The 15,131-nt window shown below is 35.0% G+C and overlaps 2 protein-coding genes across 2 annotated transcripts in view; both read right to left on the reverse strand.

The window, feature by feature from the left end:
• The window catches only part of LOC127844513 (uncharacterized), a 40,576-nt gene that overhangs the window by 8,194 nt on the left and 17,251 nt on the right, over positions 1 to 15,131 (reverse strand). The gene's annotated exons all lie outside the window — the stretch shown is intronic.
• On the reverse strand, positions 1,552 to 12,941 carry LOC127845967 (eukaryotic initiation factor 4A-II-like). The gene is given in 7 exon segments (XM_052377145.1): positions 1,552 to 2,088; positions 2,091 to 2,164; positions 2,474 to 2,643; positions 3,302 to 3,439; positions 4,692 to 4,710; positions 5,921 to 6,050; positions 12,869 to 12,941. Coding segments are annotated over 7 exon segments (675 nt in total). The 3' UTR covers positions 1,552 to 2,017.

Consider the following 15,131-nt stretch of genomic DNA (forward strand, 5'->3'; position numbering starts at 1 on the left):
GAACTTTCCAAATTATTCAATCGTTTCGCGTTGCAACGCTTTATAATTTTCAGGTTTTTAAATCGTCAAAAGATGCATGTAATGGATAGTAAAGAGCACGGTAAATAATCAGTTTTACTGTTTCCTCACAAGTATCATAACTACGACGAAAATTTGCGAATCTGAAATCATTTTTTTAATTTTGTCAATTTAACCAAACGTAAAAGGCCCCTTCAACAAAGGACTGTAAATGCGAATATGAATTGAGCGAATACAACTTACAATGTTGGGATAAGAACCGTCTTTCGCACCCTTAAAGAACACAAGTTTTTAAACAGGTCGTAGCAGAAGAGCTTAATAGTATATGCCGATATCGTGATTTATATCTGCAGCATATAAGTCCTTTTGTACTACTATGAAATGTTCACATTTCAAGGTTTACAAAGTAAAGAGATAATACACTTATTGTTTTAAACACCATAATCACATAATCTATACACACAGGAGACTCGTTCAGTAAGGGTATTTAAAAGATGCGAAGGCAGCCAGCCGTCCAACTTAACGTGTCTTGGCGTTTGAAACATGTCTGACGCTTCTGGGTACAAGAATTTAAGGGGCCTTTTCACAGATTGTGGCATGTATTACGTTTGTCATTAAATGCTTTATATTGATAAATTTAAACATTGGACCTAAAAATCTAAAAAAAGTAACCTTGAACTGGGCTCGAACCACTGATCCCTGGAGTACTGTAATAGAAGTCTTCCGCTTATACAACTCGGCCATCTGTGCTCATGCTTATATAGGAGGTTTTTTACTTTATATAAGCAATCCTCGTAGTTTCAAAAAAAAATATGAAGACAACAACAGAACTTTTCAAATTATTCAATCGTTTCGCGTTGCAACGCTTTATAATTTTCAGGTTTTCAAATCGTCAAAAGATGCAAATAATGGATATTTTAGAGCATGGTAATTGTTCAGTATTACTGTTCTCTCACAAATATCATAACTTAAACGAAAATGTGCAAATCTGAAAAAAACTTTTTTTAATTTTGTTAATTTACCAAAACGTGCAAAGCCCCCTTTAAGGTGTTTTCAAAGTGAAGGTTATGTTTTTTATTGGCAGAACTCTAAAAAAATCAAAGAAATAAAACAAATGATATAAAACTGTTTCAAAGAGCCCGAGTACTTAAAACGCTGTAATCGGTTAACGTTATTTTAACGTTAACCCTTTTTTCCACAAAATCAGAAAAGCAATTAACGTGGTGTTTGTTTTAACCTGTCTGTTCAGATCAACGTCCCAATATGGCCAGAGCAAAATGTTTGTCATTAAATTGTCAACCAACGTCAAGAAAGTGGAATACATAAAAGTCGTATTGCTGTTACAGAATACGTTGTCAAGTTAGACTGGAAATAAGGATTACTTACACCTTACCATTGTTTATCTGCAGGTCAACAAGTGGTTTTTATTCTGATGAGCACATGAAAACAATATTTATTGTCACTATTTGTTAATCAGCACATTTCCTCCACAATATTCTATTAGTGTTATGAAACACATTAAATATATTCTTAGTATATTTTTTTCAGAAAAAAGAAACAGTTGTTGTATAATGTCATTATTGAGACATGCATCATTAGGTCTCTGTCCCACTAAGATATGGCTTGTTAAACAACATTTCACTATTACGTTCTATGGTTTTCATTTGCATAATGTGTACAATCGATTTTGTTTATATGGAAAATAGCATAAACATAAACTCTAATAAAAATTTGAGAAACAGTTTTTTGCATTTTTTCTAATACATGTGAACTACGTATCCTCAAAAAGTAAATCGGTGAATCGATTTTAAAAATTTAAAAAACTTTTAGTGCGTTTCTTCAATTAAAATATACAGATTATTATAAAAATTCACTGGTCTGAAATGTTCTTCTAAAATAATATTCTTCTACAATAATGTCCTTCTTCTTCTTAAGATACTCAAACTGTCAGTTCCGATATAGGGGCTACAACAAGCACCAAGCTTACGTCAGCGAGCACCTAGCTGACGTAGTTGGCGATGTCTCGGGGCATCTCCCGGATTTCCGTGTTGTAAAACTGCTCGAGATCCGGATGAGGCGCCCTTCTTGCTGGGTCATGAAGTTAATTGCAACTCCCTTCCGCCCAAACCGACCGCTTCTTCCGATTCTGAAATATCGAACGGTACACTATTTTATTGGATAAAGGCTTGCGTCTTAAAAAATAGAAATGCAGACGCACGAAAAGAAAATATTATTATGAAGCGATAGTCGTGGCAAAAATAATCAATAATTTTGTCCAAGAGCCTCCTATACACTTAGTTGCTGGCGGGTACCAGTTCTTTAATCCCTTTTTATGTATTTATCTGTTCAAGGAAATTTAAAGCGCATGCTCGACCGAAATAAAAGCCTATATATATATTATTACTGTACTTCTAAAGTTGAGCTTCGTGCAAACTACTGAGCGGCATGGTTCTACCTGTGCAGATAGCTCTCCCGGTCGCGAGGGACGTCGTAGTTTATGACGAGCGACACCTGTTGGACGTCGATGCCGCGCGCAAGCAGGTTGGTGGTGATCAACAAGCGACTCGATCCCGTGCGGAACTTGCGCATGATGACGTCACGATCCTTCTGGTCAAGGTCACCGTGCTGAGAAATAGATTACCTTTTTAAAACCGTGTAAATACTGTTTGTTAAATGGAAGAATCTACCAGATAAAATAGAGAATTTAATAACAAACAAAATATTATAGAAATTCAAATAATTACGATGTTTATTGTATTTACAAAAGAACAGCAAAACGATGTTTGCACGGAAAAAGTAATAAACACATGCGAAACGTCTACAGTATTACCGGTATTTCAATATTCTGAGTGTTTAACACTAATATTGTCTAAAAACTATAATTGTTCTGACGAATGACAGTCACTTCGTAGCGCTTAACGACTACCAATATATATGCATTAGCAATGCAGTCAGTATATTTGGGTATAACTGGGTGCAATAGCTTTTGATATTATCAATGTATTAATAAACCTCGCTCTGGAACAAATGGATGTAAAGAATGTGCGTAAAGTGTCGTTCCAGAGTAGCCTGTGAGGTCCCCACGGGCTAAACAAATACGGCACTTTCCGCTTTCGTTAGATTTTACGTTTCAATGAAGTATTCTATTTGCGAAAATCCAAACTAGGTGGAATCTGTTGTCCCTGATAAGACCGTGCGGACTGCACAGGCTAATCTGGGATGCCACTTAACGCAAATAAATTAAAGTCATTTTCCCCAGACCGAGGCTCAGATCTGTTCTCACTATTGCGGACACGGTGAAGTTGGCGTCGTTCATCTCGCGCGTGAGCTGCACCACCTTGCGGCGACTGTTGCAGAAGATCACAGCCTGGTTCACACAAACGCTGTAGTTAAGATCGCACAGCGTCTCGAACTTCCATTCCTGAAACGGGAAATTTGTCAGTCATGTATGTTTAATCGGACGTGAGCACATATTTACATGTTTTTTTAAATATCATTAATGAATACAATGCCTTCAAATAATAATTTGAATAATATAGATGGTAGAAAAAAGAAGAAATACAAACCCATTCAGCTGTAATGTAATCCGGGTCCATTGAAAGCAAAATCTAACACTACGCCAATAATGCTGGCTTTAAATTTGGCATACGCATTTTCAACGCTATGTTTATGGTTCACGTGCGATCCAAATTACGTTTAAGCGCTGAATCCTTAACATACACAACCAAAAACCAGTTGGCAAACAAGAGAAAGAACGCGAATCCCATCCTCCTAAGTACCGTGCACGAGCCTATACGTAAGCGTATATAGTAAAAGGAACAAGCATGCTGACTATGCACTCGACTGATGGCCGACATGACAATTTTCTTCGAAATAAAGCTAACCAATGTTATCCTGATAAATTGGCATGCAATTAGCCAATTAGCATATAAACATTTCATATAAAAGTATATTCTCATAATTGTTTTAGGTTTATTACCGTAATTACTCTATGTTTTCGGACACATAAAAATAATTAATTTTTTTTCGTGTCCGAAAACTTAGATACGAAAAATATTCACAAAATACCGGTGTCCGAAAACTTAGAGTCGAAAATTAAAGTGTCCGAAAATAGCGTCAATTGTATCGACGACTACCGATATTATCACGTGCTTTAAAAAAAAAACGTGCCGTATAGTATAAATCACATTCATATATGTTTGCACTGCATTTTAAATTTTTTTAAATGCTTAATTTATTTTACAGAAAGTTACTACAAGGTTGTACTTTGACCAACGAGTTCAAAGATGCGCATATGATGTACCGATACTCGCTAGTATGAACCTGTAATTTACGCAATAAAAAAAGGAAAATATGAATTCTTTGTTTGTTCATTTCCGATAGTTGTTGTCTAACACCTTCCATTGTTCGTAAAACTTGTAATAGGGTGCATCACACTTTGAAGCGTTAAGTATATTTTATCACAGTTATTTTACTGAGAAGGGGTAGTACCATTGCGGTAGATAATTGAACTGTTAATTGGCACTACGCCTGGTAATTGTCATAACGCTTATTTTCAAAAGAAAGTTGTTTAAGATTATCATAATTGGCACTAATTGACATTATTCCGTTGTTCCACTATGGCTTTTAACGTTTAATTACTGATTTCTTTAATCTGATTGGTGAATTATAACGATCCAATCGACGTTCAATCTGCATTATCGGTATATTAGCTTTAATCTGTTTTATAAATTCCATCATTCAAATTACCCTGAGACTTCGAATGTTATTTTAGCAAAATAATTGTTCACTTTTGATTATGGATAAGTTTGTGAAAATGTAAAAGAAACGGGGCTCTGAGTTTAGGAAAAGACTGATTCAATCCTTCAAAAGAATTGTTCTTACATGTTCCGGTAATCGTAACATGCGTTTTTATTTCAATACAACCTTTTTTCAGAAGTTGTAATGTTCATAAGGAATTTGTTTTATCTATAAATGTCATTCATCAATAATTATGCCCAACATGAATGAAAATGAATGTCATTACCGGTATGAACCGGGTTTGTTGTGTTTGTTGGTCTTATATTACCGGTAAATTGAAATAAAAGCAATAAATCCATGTGCAATAATTAATTGTGTTGTACTCTTCGTTCTCTGCTTTTTAATAAATACAACCACACAGCTTTGCTACCTGAAATTATATGGAACAAAGATATATAATATTAAACATACTGCTTCCTTAAAACGGCATCAATTCAAATGCAATCGGGCGAAACCATTGTTTAATACCGGTTTACAAGGTTATCCACCCAAAACGCAAATGTAATGGTCCGTTGCCCTCAGCATGCACCTGCTGTGTTTTATGATGTTAATCTGGTTGTAAAACCCCATGATCGATGTCATGATATATCGAAACAGGACCGAAATTTGGCAAAATAGCGCTGTAAAATATGCTGTCCGAAAACTTAGAGACATTAATTATGGACGAAAACTCGTGTGTCCGAAAATTAAGAGTCACGAAAAATAATTATTTTTGCTAAAAAAAGGGTGTCCGAAAACTTAGAGTGTCCGAAAACATAGAGTTATTACGGTAGGTCTTTTCCGAGCAAGAGGCTACATTATGTGCCGCCTCGTAATGTGCCCTAGCACTCCTACCCAATAAACTTACTAGACTAACGAAGGTTGGGTAGAAATTTTGAATTATAGCTGCAATTTCCAGATGTTTTGTTGTTACTGAAAGATTTTAAATTTTGGTGTGGCCATGTATTGTGGGGGTAAGCCAGAATACATGGGGTAAACCCCACCTGTCCGGTATGGTGACGACCAACCAAACTCACTTCATGTCGGGAAAGGGATTTGAACCCGGGTCGCCTAGGTGAAAAGCGAGTCTACCAACCACCGCGTTAGCTGGACAGCCGCTTACCTCTCTCTCTTGCCCGTCAGGGTGAGCAGCTCTTTCTTGACGAGGATCCGCAAGGTGTTCAGCATGAACTGCTCCGTCACTGACATCACTTCCGGAGTCATCGTCGCCGACACAAGCACCACCTGTGAACGAGGAGATTAAAAGCATATTATTATAAGCGTATTTAGTGCATTTTCAGTAGCATGAGAAACGACAAATACGCGCTCTTTTTGCAAGTCCCTTTCAATTTGAAGATTAACTAACACGAGAAGTTTTTGTGAAACTATTGTTAAACATAAAGGAAATTTTTCCAGGCATAACATGACATTTGAATAAGCCTTTTCGGTATAAGAGGAACATAAAGTATATTTTAGTTATGTGCTATTTTCCACATACAAAAAAATCATGAAAGCTTGTGCAAGACTGGAAATGTAATTGTACAATTATTCAGTATAAAACTTCAGGGAAGTGATTTATAACATAAAAGGAAGTAGAATTTCGAGTTTCAATGTCGCTTTAATCTTACTTCAATTACGGCTTTGAGGTGACACATGAGTGGATTTATATTACTAGTTGTGAAAATCATAATATTCGAGAGAATTCCAGTCTCATTTATATTTAAAGGGCCTTGGACGTTTTTCACAATTATAGATGAGTAAAAAGGCAATTGATAATAAAAGAATACATGCAATGTCTTCCGAAAAGCTAAATTTCATTGTAGTAGTTTTAGAAGTAGTAGTAGTAGTAGTAGTAGTAGTAGTAGTAGTAGTAGTAGTAGTAGTAGTAGTAGTAGTAGTAGTAGTAGTAGTAGTAGTAGTAGTAGTAGTAGTAGAAGTAGTAGTAGTAGTAGTAGTAGTAGTAGTAGTAGTAGTAGTAGTAGTAGTAGTAGTGGTAGTGGTAGTAGTAGTAGTAGTAGTAGTAGTAGTAGTAGTAGTAGTAGTAGTAGTAATAGTAGTAATTGTGTAATATTTCGAGATTCATGTCTTATTCGATTTGTTTTACTTGTCAGGTCACAAATGATCTCATAATCGACCATGTAAATTTCTTAAACGTATTCGTTTAAGATAACCGGATTATTAACAAAGGCTTAATGACTTTTTGATGGTGATATAAAAACTGAAAAAAATGCAACTTCTGACGTGGGGCGAATTATTTTCATTCACCTCCATTAATATAACAATAGTGAACAGGATGTGGAAGAAAAACATACAAGTATATTTGTCGATATCGTGATCTGTGTCTGCATTGTTAAAGTTCTTATTTATATATCTTTTTTATTTCAGTGTTTCCCAATAAAAAGGCAATAAACGTATGACATTAAACACCACTATCCCATAAGTTAAAGAGACTTTTTCATTTACGAGATCTGGTAAGGGGCTTAAACAAATGTGCAAGCAGTCTGCAGCCAAACTTAATGTAGGGTAATACAATTTTTTTGATTATTAGTGACGTTGTTATTCGCAGAAATATTCAGAACACAAAGGTTGTTGCATAATTACCATATACATACTCTTAATTTTCGGACACTCAAAATAATAATAATAAAAAAATGTCATGTCCAACCTTTTAAATACTCAAACATATTCCCAAAATACAGTGTCCGAAAATGTGGACTATATATCTAATACACTGAATGTTATTACATTCCAATGCATATCACCTATGAATAATACCGTGCAACATAAAACTTCAAGGAAGTGATTGAGGGCATAAAAGGAAAGTGAATTTCGAGTTTCAGTATCGCTTTCATCATACTTTAATAATGCCTTGTCATGCCTCACATCCGGTTTGTTAATTTAAAATAGATAATTACGTTAATTTTCATAAAATTTCTCGACTCATTAATATTTTAAAGGAGTTTTCACGGTTTGTCAAACGAACGATTTTTCAAAATAGTTTCATAGACTTAAAACAGGGGTGGTTAAATGCATACCGGTGCAACAAAATATCTTGATTAACTAATTCACATTCTTCTGAAATACATACTAGCTGAAATCATTAGATCGTAAGTTAACTGCAAAAAGGGCATATCACCCCATTGGTGGAAAAAGGTATCATGTGACAATGAAATAAGATGGCACATGATGCCTTTTTGCACCAATAGGGCAATATCAGTCACGTTGTTTCTTGATGTAACATTTTGGAACCCAATCGTCGAGGATTATTTAATGTGTTTTCAAAATAACACATATAAAGTATCAGTTTTCATGTTAGGTCTGGTTTAAGGTGTCAACTTCTCAACAAAATGCGAAATAGAGCAAATCAGTGGCCCTGAGACTTACCTATCATGCGGAAACCGATTTATCCCGCGTGATACAGGCGTGTTTTCAAAATCACAATTTTAAATGTGTGTCATGGTCCGGGAACACGACACGAGGCAAACAACTACACAATGCAAACGGGTATATAAACACATATTAATACATCTTTTAGGAGTCAATCACAATTTCAAAAGTTAAGGACATCGTAGTGATTTAAAGACATATTTGCGAGTTAAGGACAATCAAATAACAAATATAAGGTATCAATTTTCATGTTAGGTCTGGTTTTAAGTGGCAACTTGTCGGCAAAATAGAGCACATCAATGGCCTTGAGACTTACCTATCATGCGGAAACCGATTTATTCCGCTTGATAAAAGCGTGTTTTCAAAATCACACTCACATTCACAAATTGTAAATGGTCCGGAAACACGACACGCGGCAAAAAAACTACAAAATGGAAACGGGTATATAAACACATATAATGCGTTTTTTGTTGTTTTTTGTTTTTGTTTTGTTTTTGTGTTGTTGTTGTGTTGTGTTTTTTTTTTTGGGGGGGGGGGGCAAAAATTTCAAAAGTGAACGACATCGTAGTGATTTAACGACATCTTTGTTTTAATGACAATCCTTTGAGGAGATGACTATTCATTAAAATAGAAATATGTTGTAACATTCACTTGTTACAAAAGTTCATGTCATAAAAAATACATTCGTAGACACTGTATATTAAAAAAATATTTTATCCCTATAACATTTTTCTATGAATTAAAGTTAATCTTCATGATAAATTATGTAACGAAAGTCTGTTGCATGAATCAGTCGTTCGTGTGCAAATATCCTCAAAGTATGTATGATGCGTTGATACTAAAATTAAATAAGATAACGCTTGTGGTTGTGGAGCTCATGTTTCGTTATAACGTGATATAAAATAGTTTTTTTATATAACAGGCAAAACAATCAAACATTTATTATATATAAAACTATATCATAAGCCATATAATTGTGTTATCATTTCGTTTTTCATGAGTATGTAAATAAAATCGATCTCGCGATCAGTCATATCACCTGTGCATGTATTTATGTATAATGGTGGAAACTTACTCGTGCGCGAGTAACCTATACAGGTGGACTGCGTTTTGTTAATGTTGTAGTTTAAAACGATACTTGGTATAAGAACATCTGTAAATATAACGTTGTAAACGGAAAAACATTCCTATCGTTGGATGTATAATGTTGTCATGTTTATGCAATGTACCATAAATAGCATAGTCTCGTCAGCTTGTTCATACATCGAGAAATATAAATTTCTTTCTATTCTCACAAATAGTGATTTCTCGGGTTTCATTTATTTCCCAACGCATCGCGTTGCGCATTTCCGCTCATGACGCAGGATTAAAGAATTTTCGAGAAGAATTCGAATTTTCTATTTGTACTATAATTTTGCTAAAGGGTTTGCAATTCGTGTGAATCGATGGGAACAAAATACTTTTGTGCACCATTAAGTTGATGACACCCCGTTGGTCAACTAAGTCATTGATATCATCATTGATATCAAATATCCACAGGTCAAGTGATGTTTTGTGCGTATGCAAACTTACTTACCAAACATGCAAATAATATGGATATGCTTATGTTTGTGAAGAATGATCGATTTAAAAAAGGAATTAAATACAACATGTTTAAGTGAGAATGTCACATGAAAGAGGTTAATACTTAATGACCACATAATCTAAAAACGCTGTTTAATGATTGCAACAAGTATCACATTATTGTAAGCGTATTCGCTTTATGAAAGATATATAATGTATACTGCTTATATAAGACATTTTCTCGCATTTCAAAGCATTATTAAACAAAACATGGCTAGTATTCCTAACACTTTTCTCTTTGAACTATTAAGTAGTTCGATAAACTTGAACAAATTTGGGCGAGATCTATAATACTTTGGACTTCATGTTTTCCTAACATCGGCATAGTAAGGACATTTAAGAACAAAGTGATATTCATCCTCGACATCATTTATGTTACATAAAACACATTTACGTTGATCTCTGAAATGTGTTGGTGTCTATCCGTTGTGTTGGTGTCTATCCGTTTCAATAAATAATTTGTGAGACGACAACCGTAATTTAGCAATTATGTTCCTATGTTGTTGTTTTTCCAACAATATAAAGATAAGCCGATACTGGTTTAAATTCATTATATAAAATAATTGAACAAGAAGATGTGACACTTATATTCCTGTCAGTGATATGTTGGTCTCGTAATCATTTCTTAAGTAAATAACACAATAAACTGGATAGTAAGCTTTAATGTTCCTCTGCTGTATGATTTTGCCAACTAACATCTCAATTTAACATCAATAAAAAGAATAAATGCCAACATTTGAAATTTATAATGTGAGGAAATTTCCCTCATCAATTTACGTATTTTTGCAGAGATCCCCAAAAAAGATAAAGCATGTATTGGTATATTATATACGAAAAAAAATCGACATTTACAAATGATACTCGCATAAATTTAAGTAAGATTCGCTTGATTTTACAATGAAATGATTGTAATTATAAACTATATATGTTATCATATGTACCAAAAACATTATACATAAACAAACTGATTTACCAGTATTTATGAAGTGTACAGAGTAAACAAGTGAACCAATATGGCTGTAACAATAATAATCAAATCAAGATCTTACCGACACAAAAACAAACATGAATTATGGTCACCAATAATGCGCTTAGAAAAGTTGATTGCAACCATGGGCACAGGAAAATAATGAAATGGGAGTTATATACATATACATAACAGTTATATCGCAAAAATATCATTATACAATCACAAAATGACCACGTGTTATTGTTTTCGTTCTGAATTTCGTCAATGCACATATAATAATAAGATAAAACAAGATATGTTTATAAAATATGCCCAACCCCTCGATTTACAACAGATAGTACCTGTGACATAAACATGTCGTCTCTTGTTTTGAAAATCTTTATGGTTCATTAGGACCACCAATCGTACTAATTTTTATTTGTTATACTTGTTAGAAGTGTCTAGATTTAATGTGGAATCAATTTTCATGATACAAGTCCATGTGCCCTTGATTTTAGACCTGTTCACTTTTAAATGAATAGGCATCTTTGTTTCCTTAGTAACGAACATAATAGTGAGTAGAGAAATAACATTTTAGGTCGGACGGACAGCCAGGCGGAGGCACTGTCAGCGCCTTAACAGAAAAACGTCCATTTGGCTGAAAGCAAATAATAAAAGACAAACCAATTGCAAAACACTTATATTCTAAATGTATTCGGACGTCCGGATACTATTAATTACATGATATACAAATTATCGAACACAAAATGACATTCTTTGCATATGGATACAGCAATTGAAATAAAACATAACCAAACAATTCTTAAACGAACCACCACGATGAAAACGCAGCACATTTCACACATAGACAATTTTAAGTTTTAATAATAGATTATCTATTTCACCCCGTCGACATAATCAGGTACAATCCAAAATCTGCAAAAGCACACTTCATTCTTGCGATCAAATGAAAAAGTATTGCTTTATATAATCCGCATGATCAACAGATATCTCTATTATGGCTCATTGAGATCAACCATCATATTAATTTTAATCTGTAACAATCCTAAGAAGTCTCTGTAAATTATGTTGAACAATTTTTATGTTACAAGTTCATGTGATCTTGATTTTTGGCATGTTGAGCTTAAATTGGTCAGCGCCATAACACAAAACGAACATTGGGCGCTTGGGCTGAAAACATACATCATGAAAAGACAAACAAATCGTAAAATACCCGAAATAGATTCTGACGTCCGGATTCTATTCAGTATACAAAGTGTTGAGATAATCGAACACGAAGTGACATATTCTTTGGAAAAAAATACAGCAAATCGAAATAATAATCAATAGCAGACATATCAATTTTGAAACGAACCGATACAATTCAATATTAGCACAATACATAGACAATGTATTGTTGTTGTTGTTGAGATATATGGCGGGAATATGTAAACTGCTTATAAACTGCTTATATATTCGTTTTAGTCTTTTGTGAATAAACACAACAATCTAAAATTATAATATAGGGTCCTACCCATAGCATCTTGGATAAGATTATTTAACATGTAATATGATCCCACTTGAAGTTAGCAATCTCGCACCTAATGTATTGTTTAATAATAGGCTATTAAATGTCATCATGTCGAAATAAGCAAGTGCATTTTGAAATTTACAAAAGCAGACTATATCTTTCTGCGCAAATGTAAAAATGTTGGTCTTTATGATATGCATGCCTAAACGAAAAAGCTCCGCGGTTTGATCCTCGTGGAAGCAACATTCATTCATTTTGTCCTTGTTCGAAACATTGTGTTCAAATTGTTCGTATTTGTTAAAATAATCCGCGTAATAATGCAAAACAATATCATTTAATTGAATGGTTTTCCAATCTCCTATACATATTTTTCGATCCAGTTCTTTTGAAGACATTACACCAAATGTTAAGTATTGTGATATTTTTTGACAAACTGGCTTCAATTGGGACGTTCATTATCAAGTCGCACAGGTAATCCAAGTCCTGTTCGTTGTATTCAGTATTTTGTCCACCACACCATTTTCTTTGCAGATCTAAATGCATAGAAATACTTCTAGGCAATGCATTCGTGTCTGCTTCACCTTTGACTACGTACACGATTGGTTTAGGAACCTGGTTTGCCTCTCCCGTCGGGTAACACGACTTCAGAACCATTTCTACACTGTTATCTTGAAAAGAAGAATGTTCCGTAAGTAGCACGACTATGATGGAAGAATGTTTAATAAGCTCATCGGTCTTATCCAACACGGCCTCTCCAGACTCAATGTCACGGGCTTTGAAACGTACTAGGTCCCGTTCACTTTTAGTTGTTTGCTTTAAGCGTATCTCCAATCCGGGGTATAAAATGTCTTGAACAAATTTATCGTCATCTGGTTCGCTATCATTGTATATAATAAATGCTGCGTTTTTGTTGTCTCCATAGCCATTCCGTAGTGCTAGGATCCAGTCTTTCTTTAGTTTCATTCGTTCTTTTGCACGTTTGAGTCGAATGGCCACGCATGTGGCGACGCATGCAGCAATAAACAGAGCCATTTGTGGCTATGCTTGCCGTTATGATCATAGGAAGCTTAAATTCAAACAAGAGATGAATTTGGATAGAAATCGACAGCGGCTTTTTGATACCCACTTTCCCAGTCGAACATCGCAGCGCGTTCTTGACAATGACAGCGTCTGTGTGCAGAAGCCATCGGACTGACGTCGAGTTCTCACACATTGAATATCGCAGAGGATTCTGAGAGATGTCAACAAATGCCTGCCTATCGATGAAGTCAATGGCTCGTGACGTCACGTCCAAAGTAAGAATTTTATTGGAACTCAGATTAAGTAACTGCATGTCGGAGTGCTTTGAAAATATGCATGGGAAGTCTGCTTGAAGGTTGTTTGATAAATCCAATACTCGAAGATTTAAATTGTTAACAAACAAATCGGGAGGAAGTGTTGTGAACTTATTTCTGGAAAGGTAAAGTACAAGTCAATTATACAACGATGCAAACACCATTTTGGATTCTGCTTGGTCTTTCAAAATCATTTTATTAAGGTCATTACTAGAAAAATCTAAATATTTCATTTTTTTTTACGGAAAAATAGCGCTTTGTGATTAATATACTCTTGACTGTTATTACAGAAAACAAAGTCGTCTATGTTGCTGTCCCCAAACTCATAAGTCATAGATACGTCTATTACTTGAATGTTATTGTCACACGACTTGAGCCGCTTCAAGGCCGCTGGTTGACCCGTCATAATTGTAAAGTCAGTTATGTTTATGAACCGTTTTGGTGAGGGCTGGTTTGGACATAATCTACTCCAAGTTAAACTTTCCGCCCCTAGGATCCATAACATATTTTTGTTTAAATGTAAAATTGCACCAGAGATATTTGCCATCGGTTACCATGCACGCAATAAATTCCCGCGGAATGTCCACCCCTGTAAAATTCTACGATTTAATTTTTTTGCAGATGACTTAGATTGACGTATCGTGAATGAGGGCATCAACTCTTGCATCTGTTATGTCTATACTTTCTTTTTCAATATTGTTGCAAACTCGTTGCAAATCTGGCATATTTACATTACTTATGACAGCTCCTCTCAGAATCAGTCTCTTTATTAAGCAATTCCTGAATATGGTCAAGAAATCAACATCGACCGCAAATTTAAATCAGAAGATGCCAACAAATGATAGGTCTAGAACCTCTAGGCGAGGAAATGAAGTGTTCGTATCGAAACCCTGGATTAAATACTTCTGGTTGAGTCTCTTACTTCCACTCATGTTCAGCGTCCTCACGTGCTTCGAACGTTCCAGAATAAATCTGGAGGTAGACGTCTGTACTCAGCTGTAACTCACTCAGACTGTCAAGTCCGGTAAACGCGCCTGATTCGAAATTAAGCAATAGGATTACAGGAACCGGAGACGACCACTGGCCCACAAAGCGCAATGTTTCGACTTTGTTCCAATTCAATCCATGAAATGAGCCATTTGTTAAATTTACGTTATCGAGCGTTTCAAGGCAATATACGATGACTGTCCGAGTGCCCACAGAAACGTTGCGAGGTATGTGGCCTACACAAGACAGTGTGCTGTTGTCGATAGTAGTACACTGGGAAGAAACGTGTACAGGGCACACAAAATCCATTGTTACTATGGCAACGCATTGTGATGAAACTAACACTATCCATAAAACATTAATGAAGTCCAAGTTGTGAAATATTTTGAGATTCATGCTTTATTCAATAAGTTTTACTTGCCAGATCACAAATGATATCATACTCGAACATGTTAATTTCTAAAACGCATTCGTTGAAGAAAACTTCCCGGCCTCTGAAAACTTGCTTAATTTCTCTTTGATG

Source organism: Dreissena polymorpha, chromosome 9, assembly GCF_020536995.1.
Source record: "Dreissena polymorpha isolate Duluth1 chromosome 9, UMN_Dpol_1.0, whole genome shotgun sequence".
Lineage (NCBI taxonomy): Eukaryota > Metazoa > Mollusca > Bivalvia > Myida > Dreissenidae > Dreissena > Dreissena polymorpha.